This window comes from Lagopus leucura, unplaced genomic scaffold (genome assembly GCF_019238085.1).
Source record: "Lagopus leucura isolate 7727_CA_CO unplaced genomic scaffold, USGS_WTPT01 Super-Scaffold_100004, whole genome shotgun sequence".
NCBI classification, from domain to species: domain Eukaryota; kingdom Metazoa; phylum Chordata; class Aves; order Galliformes; family Phasianidae; genus Lagopus; species Lagopus leucura.
The window spans coordinates 2,080,704-2,096,163 of NW_024962264.1; the positions used below are offsets into that span (position 1 = coordinate 2,080,704).

The 15,460-nt window shown below is 42.7% G+C and overlaps 1 protein-coding gene and 1 long non-coding RNA gene across 2 annotated transcripts in view; one reads left to right on the forward strand and one right to left on the reverse strand.

Annotated features, from left to right (window-relative positions):
• CUNH4orf45 (chromosome unknown C4orf45 homolog) overlaps window positions 1-1,529 on the reverse strand; it is a 29,598-nt gene extending 28,069 nt beyond the window's left edge. Inside the window, exon 1 of the mRNA XM_042870510.1 lies at window positions 1,367-1,529. Within this exon, the coding sequence (XP_042726444.1) occupies window positions 1,367-1,529 (163 nt within the window). The remainder of the gene's footprint in view (window positions 1-1,366) is intronic.
• An 800-nt stretch (window positions 1,530-2,329) lies between these two features.
• Window positions 2,330-14,010, forward strand: LOC122179956. Its single transcript, XR_006178869.1, has 3 exons — window positions 2,330-8,988; window positions 10,473-10,542; window positions 11,207-14,010. It is a non-coding gene; the product is annotated as an uncharacterized LOC122179956 (long non-coding RNA).
• Window positions 14,011-15,460: the final 1,450 nt, after the last annotated feature.

Genomic DNA, 15,460 nt, shown 5'->3' on the forward strand with positions numbered 1-15,460 from the left:
AGAGTGGTTGATGTGGGTGTATGTAGCCACCTGTGCCAGTGCATTACCCTTACCAGCTGAAAATCAATGGTAAGCTGGAATCAGGGCAAGTGGTTTTGACTCTGCTTTTTCAGGAAGCTTGAATACGTTTTATTCTCTCCTACTCTCAGAAATGACCAGCAGGGCTATTAAATAGCATTTGTTCAGAAAAAGGTGAACAAGGAACAATCACAATATTTCATAGAGCAAAAACTAGAATTGAATTGCTAGGAATAGACTTAAAACATCAAAGGGAAATCTTTTTCATGGTCCGTAGCTAAATCGAGTCAGCTTTCGCTGCAAAGAGGCTGTGAAGCAAAAATTGTGAGTGAGATTTCATAGCAATTTTGGAAAGGATATTAGATTATATATGTTCTGAATCTGACCCCAAACTGCAGCATGTATATTCCTGTGACTTATAACTCAATAGCAGAAGCTACTGCAGTGTGTAACTAAAGTATAGACTTGTATCTTTAGTGAAGTTGAAACGTAGGTACTGTGTTTTAATGCAGTGTATGTCATCTTTGTCATTCTTTGTGGTATTTCAGCACTTAAGGAAGAAGGAGAATATTGAAGTCATTCGTACAGTTACAGTTATTGCCAGATACAAATGCAATGAAATTCATTGGTCTCTAAATTTGTATTACTCAAAAAACATTGTTAATGTGGATTGATATGCAGACAACTGCTTTAATTGAAATGCAGACTCCAAGATAAATTCAGATTCAGTTCCTAAAGGTACTTTTTTTTTTAGTCCAACCCTTTTGATTCTTGAGCCTGCTCTTTTGTACTGGTGCATTTGAAATTCAAATGGGGCTGTAGCAGGAAGACAACTTGTAAGTGCCACTAACCAGGACCAGTGGGGAATCCTGGCTTGCTGTCAGCAGGAGGTTCTCATTCAGCCCCCCACAAGTGATCCATGCTCCCTCCTCCAATGCTGTGTGTTTTTCATCAACATGCAGGTGCAGGGCACACTTCTTAAGTGATGGAAGAGAACTGCTGAGGGGAGCACAAAAGCTCCAAATGGAAAAAGTCTCCAGTTCACACCACTGTCTCCGACTGTGCATGCGTGCATGTCTTATGCAAGATATGGTTGAAAAATATTTCCATACTTACTTGGTATGGGAAATGTAAGCAGCAAAAGGAGGGGGTTTTCCCTCTGCGAGTCTCTAGGCATATGGCAATCCATGAGATGAAATAAAAACTGCGGTGCCAGGTAACAGATGTTCTTTTTTTGGCACTTTCATCTCTCTTGCCCTTATTTCATCTACCTTATTCTCACTTATACCAGCATTGCCCTATCCTTGCTGGAGCTGCATGCCCCAAGACCCCCAGCATTGCTGCCTACCTGAGAACACCACCCTGCCCTCTGTCAGTGCTTGGCTCCTGCTGGCTCTGCGAGGGAGTGGGGCCTTGCTGCAGGCTGTCCGTGCCTGGGCAGCACCACAGCTCTGCTGCACCATGGCTGCTGCACTGATCACCGTGCCAGCAGCCTTTGTGCATGGGCACATTGTGATGTATTGTCCACTGGGTTCTATAGGGACCACTGGAGATGATTCCTGCATGTGTGTGCTTGGATAGTTGACCTCAAGAGAGGCTGCCTCTGTCTTTTTGGGTGCAGTAAATCTGCTGTAAACTGCTTGTTGACAAGTATAATGGTGTATCATTAAGAAACAAGTGTTGTAAAGATCCCAGTTTTTAGGGATTTCTAGGAATTGTCTGTGAAATGATGGTAACACAGCTTGTGAATCTTCAGGACGTTCCACTCGATGGAAGTGGTCTCATGAGGGCATTACTGGTCTTTCAGCACTAGAGAAAATTCTCTGATTCACTCGGTATTCTTTTTTAATTTTTATTTTTTGTGATGGCAGAAGATACAGAATGAGACTCCCAGACAAAAGCCTTGCTGGCGCGCCTGTCAGAGCTGCCTTATTTTCTGCAGATACTCCAGCTGCTGATTCCATCTGCTGTCCCCTCTTTTTCTTTCATTTGTCAGCACCTTAGGGCACTAGCCATTCCTGTATGTGTGATCCCAAAGGACTCCTGCAGAGTAAAACAAACCTTCAGTGCCACAGCAATGCGTGTAATATCTAAACTACTCAGCAGAGATTTCCAGTATGTTTCCAACCATGTCTGAGCTGATAAAACTTCTAATTAATGAATAATCAAGGATAACAAAAAGTTCTTAAATATTCTAGTGGAACATACGAGGGCTGCTTTGAAAGTAACACCACTTGCTTTATTATGTTGGCCTGAGATGTCAGAGGCAGATGTTGGTGTTATAGCAGTACAGGTTGAACCTTCCCACCCATATCCTGCTCTGTTTTGTTGCTGTGTGACAGATGGCAGCAGAGGAGCAGTCTGGCAAAATGGCGTCTGACATGGAATTGCTTATGGAGCAAAGGTGTATCATTGAAATCCTCCATGTAGAAAAAATGGCACCCATTGGCATTCGCTGATGCTTGCTGAACATTTCTGGAGACCAAGCAGTGGCTGTGAGCACGGTGAGGGGTGAGTGGTGCACCCCAGAATTGGCGACAGTGACTGTGAGTCACCTCCATCGGTGCCTATTTTTATGAGCACAGCATGCAGCCTCCTGTTCATCGATGAAAAAGATGCACGACCAATGGTGGTTACTGTGTTGAAAAATAGTGTTTTGTAGCTGAGAATTTGCTCTCTCAAATACTGTTCTTGTACTTTTCATAGCTGTTGTCATTTCCGTGACAATGTAAATAGGAGACGTCACTTTCAGAGCAACCTATGTACATGACAGCTCTGATTTGTGTGCCAGCCTTCCCTACAGGGCAATGGAGAGTATCAGGGATCGTGGCTGGGGACGCTTGTCTGTGCATGATTATGGTGAATTCTGATGTTCTGCGTAAGCTGGTGGACTCTGATCTCTGAATCACCACGGGTTTACTTGCCCAACCACATTTTGCTCCTGGCTCCTCCTCCTGATCCTCCAGCTGCTCCTCCCAGTCTGGTTTGGCTGCTCTCTCATTTTTGCAGCCTGCTCCCTTTCCTCACACCTCTTTCTCCTCCCTGCATCTGCCCTGCAGCTGGATGGCTTCATGTTCTGTCATGCAAGGGTGGGAGCACAACAAAACCTCCACCCAATGAGTCCACGGCTTTGCTGTGTGCAGCCTCCTGCCAGCATCTGTGCTGATGGGTCCCAGGACTGTGATTTCATCCTGCATCCAGCTTTACAGGATTAGAATCATTATAGTTGAAAAGACCACCAAGATCATCTAGTCTAACCATCAACCTATCACCACCCTAGCAATAAACCATATCCCTCAGTGTGACCTCTGCTCTTTTCTTAAAAACCTCTGTGGATTCTTTTAGCTGTTTACAATGTCACTGGATGAAGAGGTGTTGGACCTCCTCATGAGATGCTGCACGTTGGTAGGTGTGCTGGTATTGCTTACAGAAAAAGAGAGCTTTTATTTTTCTTACGCGCCTTAACGATGAACTTCTCTTGCAGTCAATGATGTTTGTATTTAGGAGACTAAAATCCTCTCTTCTAACTGACATATTTTGCATATAAAAACTGGTAAGTGATGGAAAGATGGAATACAGGAAAACTCGAGTACTTCATGTTTGGTGGACTATACCATGTGATTTCAAAATTTCTAGAAGTGAAAAGAATGCAAATTCCATTATAAAGACTGCACAAGGGCACTCAGTTTTGGAGCAGCAGCATTGGAAGTGTCAGGACTGCCTTGGGCCACTCAGCCTCCTTGGAGGATGTGCTGCTGAGGTGGAGACAGGCCTGAGGGCAATACAGACAACGAATATGTTAATTAGTTATTAGGAGAAGGCGGAGCTTTGTTTAAAGAAAGACCCTGGAGATCTCAGGGAAGTCATTGTCCTAGTGGGCTCTGCTCTTCTATGAAGCATGCTCTGGTGAGCCGTGGCCAAGCTGGCTGCTCTCCATGGGCTCTCCCAGCAAGCTGTAGGAGGAGGCAGGAGGACTGACAGAAGCCTGGTGCAGACAGACTGCAAGCACATTAATTATTGATTGTGTTAGTTGATGGGTTGTGCTGAATTGATCTGGTACAAGATAATGTGAATTAAAAGCTGCTTAAATATTTAATTCAGGGCTTTTTGGCTACGGCAGGCATTTGAATGAAAGATAACGTGCGATTCATGACTGGAATCGGCTTCTCAATAAAGACAAGCTATTAGAATGAGAGGTACTATCTAAATGTAAATTATGATTTATTAGAGGGGAAATCTCTTGTGTGTAAAATTTTAATGAAAGATTAGAAAGCTTTCTAGATTGAATTATCTAAATATATGATAGCCATTTTCAAGTTATTCGTTCAATCGTGGCAGTACTAACACCGAAGGCTGGTATGCCTCCCTGGTTGGCTTAGGTGCTGCAGCTCCCAGGAAATTCCTGCCTGGTTTCTCCCAGCCTCTCCACAGAGACATCCTCAATGCAAAGCAGACCCGATCCTGATGCAAAAATGTTTTCTATTTCAGCTTTTAGGGCATACAGGCTTCGATGAGAGTAGCAGGCTGCTGCCTGCTGCAGTTTCTGCCTCCCCTTCTATCTTGCTTCATTCCTCCATGTACCAGAGAAGGCTTTGGCAGCTGGGGGTGTTAGCCTCATTTTTCTCACCCTTCAGAAAAGCTGTCCTCTGTTCAACGTGCGCATTCCTTCCTCCAGAGCCATTTTCCTCCGTGGGCTCTCTGGGCTGGCCAGCGGCCAAACAGTAGGGTGAGCTGCATGAGAAGGCCTTGATCACTGGCTGTCTTACAATTTTTCACTTGTATTCAAGATGCAGATGGATGTCATTAGAAAGGTTTTTACTTTGAATGCGCACAGCTTGTCCACATGCCCGAGCTTAGAGCTCAGTACTTGTATAGTACTTATATATGTGCTTTTCATCCTCAAAAGGGCTCTGCAAGCTCGAGTCCTCAGAACAGTTCTGTGAGGTGGGTGTGTGCATTTTGTAATGAGCTTCATAACAAGGAAGAACGCAGGTCAGTGTTTCTTTCAAAGATATGTTGTGCAGTGAGCATTATAAAGGAAGAAAATCCTTACACTTCCCTGGTGTTCCTCTCTGATGTTCTGTCTGAAAATCACATGGTTTCACCGTGGGAGCATGTCCCTCCATATGAAAGATGTGATTAGTGGCATCAAAAATTAAGATGTGTCTCAGGTTACAGTAGTACTAGGTAAATATATAGCATTTCTAAAAGTTATGAGGCCAGGTTTCCTACTGTACTCAGCTTCAATTAACACAGAAGAGCAGGAGCCAAAGGGCATCGTCAAAGAGACCCAAGTCTGATGGAAGATCAGGAGCTTCTTCACATCGTACTTCTAAACAGAGGGAAATGATATTATGAAGAGGGATAAAAATTGCTTGTCTTCACAGTTGAAAGGACAAGGCAGGATTAATTTTTTTTTTCCATTTGAACTGTAGGATTAAAATTCAAGTAGCTACAGTAACAGCAACAGCCCCAGTGTGAACTCAGCTCTATCGAAAGTTTTTGTAATGTTGCATCTCATCTAAGCGAGGGGGCTGGAATAATCTATAGCTATGGCAGGCATTTTTGAAATTTTGCATTCTGTCTGAGTTGTTACTGGCATGACTACTTTGGCATGCTTTACCTTGCACAGGCGAGCCAGTAAATGCTTCAAGTGTCATCCAGCAGGAAAAATCTGGCTAGGGATGAGATCATATTGTGAGATATGGTTCCTAAACTAGATCAGTGAGCCCTGGAAGAGGGTTTAATAACCAGCATTAGGGGTTTTTGCACCCTCTGTGTGCCTCAGAGCATGCATAGGTATCTGGAGGACATAGGTTTAGAAATCAGTAGCTACCTTATCCCAATAAGGAATTCTTAATAAGGGATGGAGTGGCACTTGTTCTGAATAAACAAGCAGGAGACTGTAAGAAAAAGGATCTGCTTTATAGACCTGCACCTCCTTCATGCTTTCTGGGCAAATAGACTGAGAATAGCCTGTCTACTTGAAGTCATAAGAAGGATGAGTTAAAGATAGATAGGTTAAAGCAAGCATTTATTTTAATGTTGCTCCAGTTTCCCTCTTTTAAAAACATAATTATGTCCAGTCACAACAGGACTCTGCATCTTCTCAGAAAGATGCTGAGAACTAGTTAATGAGCAAGCTTGAGTGGCAGAGATGCTCACCTTCACCTGCTGCATACAGCAGGGTGGAGAAGTGGAACGGAGTAAACTAGTCATGGTTTTTTAACCCCAAAAGGGTCTTTTTTAAGAGAATTCTGCATTCAGGTATTATCTTCCTCTTGCTGCTCTGGGGAGGGTATCTGGCCCCAGAAATTACTCTGGAGAAATAGGAAGTGCAACTTATTTTCTGGTTTTCTAAACATTATGCAGTTTCAGATGAATTCATGGGAATGATGGGCAGAAAAAGTCTTAGAGAATTGCTGTGTGATGAATTACAAGTTATCGCTTTTTTATGGATTCCACATCCAAAGCCTTTAATGTTGGCTACCCTACTCTGCTTAATAATTTTTAAGTGAGTACATCTAGGCCAATTAAGCATTTTCATTTGCCCTTAAATGTTACAAATGCCTGCTAGAGTTGGAAGACTGTGATTTAAGCTCAAACATCTGGGGGACAGAAATGCTCTACCAGGCCTATTCTGTCCTATGTTGTTTTGATGACAAAATGCACGTATGCTCATTGCAAAACCGTTTGAGTTTTAAATTGGTGCCTTAAAGCTATGCAGTACTCTGGATGCACCCAGCAGTTCTATTCCTCTTTAAATCTCATCATAACCAAGAGTTACAAGCACTGCGGTGTGAGTTCGCTTTACCTGTGGACCACTGCCCTTTATTATTTCCCACAAGACTGTCTTTGGAAGCATCAGCATTAGCTCCCACTAAATGAAATGCAGCTCGACTCCTGCCTACATCGGTCTTTCAGGATCTAACCACAGCAGAGAAATACTTTCCCTTGCTTCAGCGTTGCCCTCCGAGTTAAAATTAGCTGAGTATCTGCATCGTTTCTGCTGGTATCAAAAAAATGTGTAATGCTACTGCTTGAAGGGCCCCTCTTTGCATTTTGGAGACGTGCTGATGTGTGTTTTAACCTATTGTATTTACATTGCCCAGGAGTATCAGCCTGCTGTCTGGCTCACGTTCACGTGTGTGGAGTGGGATCCTTACTAAAATTGCGTCAGTGAGGAGCAGAGGTTAAGAGTGATAAGTAGTTCAAAGAAAGTCTATTTGCATGCAACAAAATATCTGTGTGAATACTTAAAGTCAGGAGGGCTGACTATTCTATTTATTTCTGAAGCGCAAAGGACCAAGGCAAATAAATTGAAGATGAAATTTTCTCTTGTACTTCATTTCTTTTCCTCCATGGTAAGAAGATTCTGCTTTATCCTGAATGCAAGAGTAATGCTAAGGCTTCAGGCAAAATTATAAGCTACTTGCATCCATGGAATGAAGTTGCAGAGCTAGCTTCAACCTGGGGACTTATCATTTCATGAGCTGTTGCGTTGCTAACAAGACACAGACATTGCCGTTGGACAAACAAAGGCAAGATTGTTTCTCTGTTTGTTCTGCAGCCCTTCTCAGCCGCACTGCTGAGCATGACTTAGAGAGAACTCTCTTTCTGGGAGGTTCAAACAGTTCAGTATTTTTCGCTGGAGGTGAAAGGGGGCATAGCCATCCTCTGTTGCAACATTATGGAAGTTCCCAGCAACCCCAACATGAACCAGAGCCAAGGAGCAGATCCTGAGCTGTTTTAAACAGGCAGGAACCAGCTGATCTCCTTGAAATACATGGGTTTTCATTAGCTGAGGACCTGGAGAAAGGGTCCACCTGTGCCCTACCTCACATGGATGGGATTGAAAACACACTGGATTCCAGCCTCCACCCTGCAGGATTTTAAGAGGAGGACACTCCTGAGGTATGTTAAGACTTTCTTGTCCAAAGGACTAAATACACTGTGCTGTCTCCATTCCAGCTAGCTGGAGCTGAAGGAAGAGAAACACAAATTCAACATGGGTAAATACACCAGGATGTATTTACTGTGGCTATGTACAGTGTTTTTGTCATGCTGGTAAGATGCCAAAAAGTCAGCAGTATTTTAAGTTGCGTGAAAAAGGGAAAAAAGTCCCAGAAAATAACTTCCCCATGACAAGATCTTTAAGAGTTCATATGTCTTTCAATATGTACATCTTCCAAAGCGTCCTTTTGGCTCCCCACAAAAAAGTAACCCTCATCTCTACTACTTCTTTTGTACGATTGCTTCCCACACATCAGTTTCTATTCTGACTTACAAAACACATTTACAAGATGTATTTCCTTGGGTGCAGATCTCCTGTTGGCAGCTTCCCCTGCATGCAGCAAAAATGTGAGAGGCATTTATTTATTTATTTTATTATTATTTTCTAATAACTTTTGTTCTGGAAATCAGAAGTGAAGCGAGCGGCAGGTTAGCATGTTTTTGCAATAGCGGTATAATCATCTTGCTGCTGAGCATTTGAAGAGTATTATCTGCTTAACAAATGGAAAAGATTGTGAAATGTAAACAAAATAATAGAAGGAAAGTAATTATTTATTTCAAGTCTGCCTTAGAAACAGACCCTGGCAGTACAAGTAGCTCATTGTACGAACTTCTGCCCCATGGTTAGTAACAAGTTACCTTTGCAGTACTGCTTATTTTTGTCAGCTCCTTCATGTCTTTGTTTCCATGTTAATCATGGATTTCCTTCTTCAGATGGATGTAATACTCAGATTTGTCACTGTATTTGTTCAGAGAAGGCTGGGAGTGGAAACAGGAATCTCCACAAGTTTTCTGCAAAAGAGACTCGTAGAAAGTCTTAATTTTCACCACTGACGTCCGATAAACATATTATTTAGAAAACAAACTTGATCATAACAACACTTTGAACCCTTTTCCATCATTGAATATGAATGTTCTCAGTTAATGGTTGCAGCACGGCACTCCGCATGCATGAGGGTAGGTATATTGTCATTATACATCATTATACTGTCAGGGCTGATGAGGGCAATTCCAGGCAATACGTTAAGTTTAGATTGTTTTGATAGCTCACCTCAGTGTTGATCTATCTCAAATAAGTTTTTTGGAGTAAGGAAAAATTAAATTTTAGTTCTGTTTTATTCCAAGTACTAAATGGTTTCCTCTGGAAGCAAAGCAAAACAAAAAAGGAGTATAAATTGATGAAGTGTGATGTCACTGATTGTAAGTAACAAACATATTAACTTTTTTAGCTTTGACAGATCTTGAAGTTGATTCTCCCCGCTTAAATTGGTACCTAGTACTTGTCACATTGTGATATAGGTGTGAATATGTTTTGCCAAGATATGTATGCACAGCTTAGAAACACTCAAGCTGACACCCACACATCTCCATATGCTTTGGACAGATCTAAAGGATGACTGAAGGAAGAAGCAGGCAGAACCACACAAACACACGACTCATCCGACAGTTATTAATTTTGAAGCAATGGAATAATTTATAAAGGTCATTAGAAAGCAGTGGAATTGGAAGTGCTCTTAAATGCACCCATAATTGGGCGCTGTTAGTATCATAGTGGGGAATGTTCCTGATGCAGCGTGCTGTGCTGCAGTAGGGGAGAGTGTGTCTGATTCCTATAGAACATGATGACAAGAGTAAAGAGGTGAAACATGAGGGGAATGCGGCATTTGGGGGTTGGTTCCAAGAAGCAGTTCCAACACGAGCTCATTGAGCAGTGCAGTAAACAGCGCTTGGTGGCTGTCTGAGGAAAGGCAATATCTGGAATAATTACTCAATAATTCACAACAGAAAAATGCTACCAGCCGTAAACTTAATTTAAAAAAAATTAATAGCCTGCAGTAATGCCAAAAATTATGAATATACATATGTATAAAGAGTTTGTATAGACCAAAAGTCAAGCACGTCAATCATACTTAATCAAACTGATTATCTTAAAAAAGATTTATGATAGTGAAAATTAAACAATCAGTGTAGAACCCTAATACTGAAAAAAACCCACATTTGCAGTGAAAGGCCTTAAGAACAGAGTTAACAACAAATTTTTCACTGATAAATAATTCACATCTTTGTGCGGGAATAAAATTCCTTCTTCTTTTGTGTTTCATTTTCCTTGCAGAGATTTAGATGTTTTATTAATCATCATGCATGATCCATTAGTGCAACAGATTTAATTTTGTCAACTTTCTGTGTTTTATGAAAAGCAGTATCGTTGGATATTAATGAGTATCTGGCTATCTATTGTTCATACTTGAGCTAAATTCTTCCAAAGACTTGGCCAGCTTTGAATAAATAGTAATCCTGTCTAGATTGGCTTCCAGACAGTTTCCCCTTTTCATACTTCAGCACAATCATGTAATGTTTACGTTTTAGGAGCTTGAAAAGATTATCTTAAACAACTCAATTACTGTTATTTAAGAAAGATTTATGTATGCATTTTCTTCCAGGAAATATATTGGTTTAAAAACAGAAGACTGAAATGTAAGTTTGAACTTGAATTTGTCCAGTGATGAACACGTGAGTAAGAACGAAGTATTTTGTCCTTATTTTGGATGCTACTTAATTATAATATTCGCAAAGCAGATGATGTTGAATGTATAATTCGCAGAACTGTGGTATAACAGATTTCACCAGATGAAATCATTCCTAATCTTTTACAGCGAGGGAGGTGAGGCACTGGAACAGGTTGCTCGGTGATGTGGTTGGTGCCCCATCCATGGAGACTCTCAAAGCCAGGCTGCATCAGGCCCTGGGCATCCTGTTCTAGCTGTGGTGCCCCTGTTCATTGCAGGGCTGTTGGACTAGATGCCCTCAGGTGTCCCTTTGAACTCTAAGGCTACTATGACTCTATGGTTGTAATCCTGCCTGCAGCAGATTGTGGATGACTAATTGACTGCAGTTTTAACCTGCATCAATCAGTATATGTCATCTATCCCAAAGAGACGTGGTTTTAGTCTGTTACTTTTCTTAGCATGCAGCGGGTGCAATTCAAAAAATCAAGATTTGCACCTCTCTCTTCTCACGGGCAAACTGTTCTCAAGCCTACCAGCAAGGAAGAACCGATTTATGACTATTATTAATAGCATTAATATGAAACAACCTGATAATGACAAAAGATGCTATTTAATTGTCAAAATATCTTACACAAGTGGAATTGCTACAACTGTTTCTCTTTTTACAGGATGAGAAGGTGAAGGGAAATCCTGAAGACCACTCTTCAAGTGGAGGAAGCGGGACAGAAGACTCATAAGCATGTCCTAACAGCACTTCCATGACTGAGAGATGATGGACACACCTGCAACGTGATCACAAGGGTGCATGAAGCTTGCATGAGCCTATCTGAGCTTACTTCAGAAATTCAGGCTTGACCTCTGAGAGTTCATGCTAATATATCTGGTGTTCATTCAGTATCTGGCATAATGGTCCGTGATCCATCGCTGTGCTCCCAAGGTGTTCCTGCAAGACAGATTTCAGCCACCTTTCCCTTTGTACAGGTTCCTTTACCTGTGAATCTGAATGCTGTGTGGACTGTGAATTCCTCTCAGGAGACACTGTAAGTATTTGGACAGCTAATTTGTGCAGGTCCCTGAGCTACCTCTGCTAGGATTAAGCTCACTAGTTAAAGCTGCTTTAGATGGATGCAGCTACAGAAAAGTTGAATGATAAATATTCCCAAATGTAACAAACAAACTGGCAAACTCTGAAAAAATATATGAAATACATCATAGTAGTCGCAAACTCTCCTTGTTAGTCTCAAGAGGGATAGATTTTGTTTAGAGCCGCAGACCAGGCTGTCTTTTACAGCATTTTGGATTTTATGCTGCCTTACAAGTGCAAAAGGACAATAAAGCAATGGTAAATGTTCAAAAATTACTTTAGCATGGACTGTGTTAACTCCCTGATATCTTTCTGTCCTACACTACAGGCATACAGGGTAGTGGCTGTATACTGTGCTCGTGCATAGTGATATCTGGATGGCAATGAGACATATAGCTATGGGATGCTGTAAAAAAACAAAACAAAACAAAAACAACATCAGCCATTCTTTTCATGTTGTGAAAGATGATACAAAATGGAGTTGGCAATGGTAGTAATCCCATCTATGTATAAACCTCGAAAGAACAGGAACAGCATTCTAGGAAATGTTGTCATCCCAAAAATCCAAGCACAGAAGATAAACCTGTTCAAAGGAGCCTGGTCTTCCCCTGGTAGTAGAGATCAGCCATCCTTGACTTAAAATCCAATAAAATTGGATTCTACTCAGTCCAATAGGAACAGCTCTCGTTCTCTATGTCAGACATGGAGTGGTCCATCAGATGGACACCTTTGCATTCCACCTACACAAATGGTTATGAAAGGAACTTCTTAGGACTGCTGAGAAGCTGCCAGGTGAGAGCTGGGAAGCAAACGGGAAGTTCTGCATACTGGAACTCATCTGTGTGAATTTGCTATAGCTGCCACGCAATCTTCAGATGATAAAAGAAAATTTAAGAAAATAAGACAACTTACCCAGAGGAAGAAGATGAAAGGATATCCATGGGTTTGTATCCTCACTGATGGTGCATATCTTACTGAAATTATATGGTGTGTATACATTTATATATTTACATACATATGCTATATGTATATTTAACTAAAAAAGAAATGCAAAAGGAATGGCAATCCTGATACACGTGTGTACTGCAAAACACTGATCTACTGTTTAAGACAGAAAACGGGAAAGAATGAACGTGAAGGCTGCAAAAACATATGTGGCATTGTAAATTGTACCTCACCAATGTTTGCATGACAAGCAGGGCTTAGCCTAAATGATTATTTGATATTTTTTCCTATTCATATGCAAGAACTACTACAATATTGGCAAAAAACCAAACATCATGCAGGGCAGACTCGTATCCACCATAGAGAACATAAAAAATGAGAAGCATTTACATAATACTGTGTTGCTTACAGAAGGCTAAAGAAAGAGTAAGCAGGTACAACATGTTCTTAAATGCTTCTGAAAAAGTGTTGAATGTATCTGAACGTAACTTTCTAGCTTTCATTCCTTGTCATGTCTAACAAGTCCGTGGCATGTGATGGGCCTCTGACGTACACTGATAGCCATCAAGGTTTGTTACACTAATCAGAGCAGAATCAGAGCACCCAAAATCGCGTCAGCTGAGGCTGAGTATCATTGTGAATCACAGGTACTCTACTAGCAGATAGCACAACAGAAATTAATTGCAGTGAAACACTTCACTTTATGCTGTTAGAGGTAATAGGTCTGGAATTAAAACTAATTGCATATTAAAATGGAGTGGGTAGCTATGTTTTGATTTAGAGATAGGAACACGTCAGGCAAGCTCGTCTGTAACAGGAGATATTCAGTGCCCTGAAGTGATGAAGGAGAAGAGCCCAGGAGAGCATTCCTTGCATTCCTGTGGCACTCAGCATATACATATGCCCCACAAAAAAAGGAAATCTTAGCGCTCTGGGTTGGTAAGGTGAGCTCCAGAAAAGCTGGCACTTTCATGTAGCTGCAGGCTTGGCTAATTTGAAGAAATGATACTCTCTGATGATGAATATGAGGAATATTTAAAACTGCTATTTATTTATTTTTGTTTTTCAGGGCAAAGGGCATTATATTTTCAGTCTGTTAGTTAAAAAGTGAATTAAGAACTACTAGTTAGCAACCACTAGCAAAATATGGCTGGGATGTGGAGCTCTATTTAAGTCCTGTGGTCTTCCCAGAATGATCAGTATTAGGTGCAACAATATTTTGCTGACATGTATGAGTAGGATTAGCACAAAGAGTTATCTTTGATGAACTAAATTTCAAGAGGTTTAAAAGAATACTGTTTGAAGACATGGCCAGTAGGAGGGTCATCTGTGTCTAAATGTGTAAGATTTTGTCTCCTCAGACACGTAAGGAAAAAAAAAACATTCTTCATACTGATGTCCATAATTTTCACAAATACGGAAATAAAAATAAACATTACAAGACATTTCTTCTGATCAAATGTAAATCTACGTCAGTGAATGAAAATCAATCCAATCAGATTTCCTAATGCCAGTATTATTTACGTTGGGTGATAGGTATCAGTGAAAGGTAGACACTGCTTATGAAAGCAAACACAGCAATAGTTTTACACTGCCAGTAATGACACCTTAATAGCAGTTCCACGCTTAGTGTGGCTGGGCTGTTTTCGTGACGTGTTCATGTCAAGTAACAAACAGTACTGGTCAAGACACGAGATCACTGCCCTTTATTGACCATGCTTAGGTGAGAGGAAAGGGCCGCTTGGCAGCCCCAACAGGTGCTGGTTTGGTGCCACAGTGCTCCCTTCCTTGGTTTCCTTCTTGTCTGTGTGGGGACAGCTGGTGTGTTAATAGGGGTCAGTGGGGGACAACCACTTCCCTGTCCCTGCTGGCCACCCCACTTGCTCCATCAAAAGAAGGGTGGCCAGCAGGGAGAGGGAGGTGATTGTCCCCCTCTACTCTGCTCTTGTGAGGCCCCATCTGCAGTACTGCATCCAGGTCTGAAGCCCCCAGTACAAGAAAGACAGGGAGCTGTTGGAGAGGGTGCAGAGGAGGGCATTAAGATGATCAGGGGACTGGAGCACCTCCCTTAGGAAGACAGGCTGAGGGAGCTGGGCTTGTTCAGGCTGTAGAAAAAAAGGCTGCTGGGTGACCTCATTGCAGCCTGCAGTACCTAAAGGGAGCCTACAAATAGTAGGGGAATCAACTCTTTCAAAGGGCAGATAACAGCAGGACAAGGGGAAATAGTTTGAAGTTGAGGGAGGGGAGATTGAGGTTGGATGTCAGGGGGAAGTTCTTTACAGAGAGAGCTGGAACAGCTGCCCAGAGAGGCTGTGGATGCCCCGTCCATCCCTGGAGATGTTCAAGGCCAGACTGGATGGGGCTCTGGGCAGTCTGGTCTGGTATTAAATGTGGAGGTTGGTGGCCCTGCCTGTGGCAGGGGGTTGGAGATTCATGACCCCTGAGGTCCCTTCCAACCCTGGCCATTCTGTGATTCGAGGAATGGCAACAGGTGGCCCCGCCAAAGCTGCTGTCCGCCTCATCCAGACGCCTCTTGGAAGAACGTTGGCTCTCGTGCCGCACATCCCTCGGGACTACCGAGCCCTCCTTTTTAGGATTTCAGCCTCTCAAACGACGGACGTGGACTCTCGGGGCTGGCTTCCCAGGCTGACTGGCGTGCAGCCGGGCTGAGCTCAGCCCTGTTTCGGCGCAAGCCAGCTCGGGCCCGGGCGCCGACCCCGCCAGCTGCGCTCAGGAGCTGCTTGTCCGGGACAGCACACGGCTACACCCGTCGTTGCCGGGGCCGGCAGCACGCACAAAGCGCCGCGCGGAGCCTGCAGCCCCCCGCTGCCCGCGGCCCCCCGCGGTCCGCCCCGCCCCGCTCCGCCCCGCCCCGCTCCGCCCCGCCCCGCTC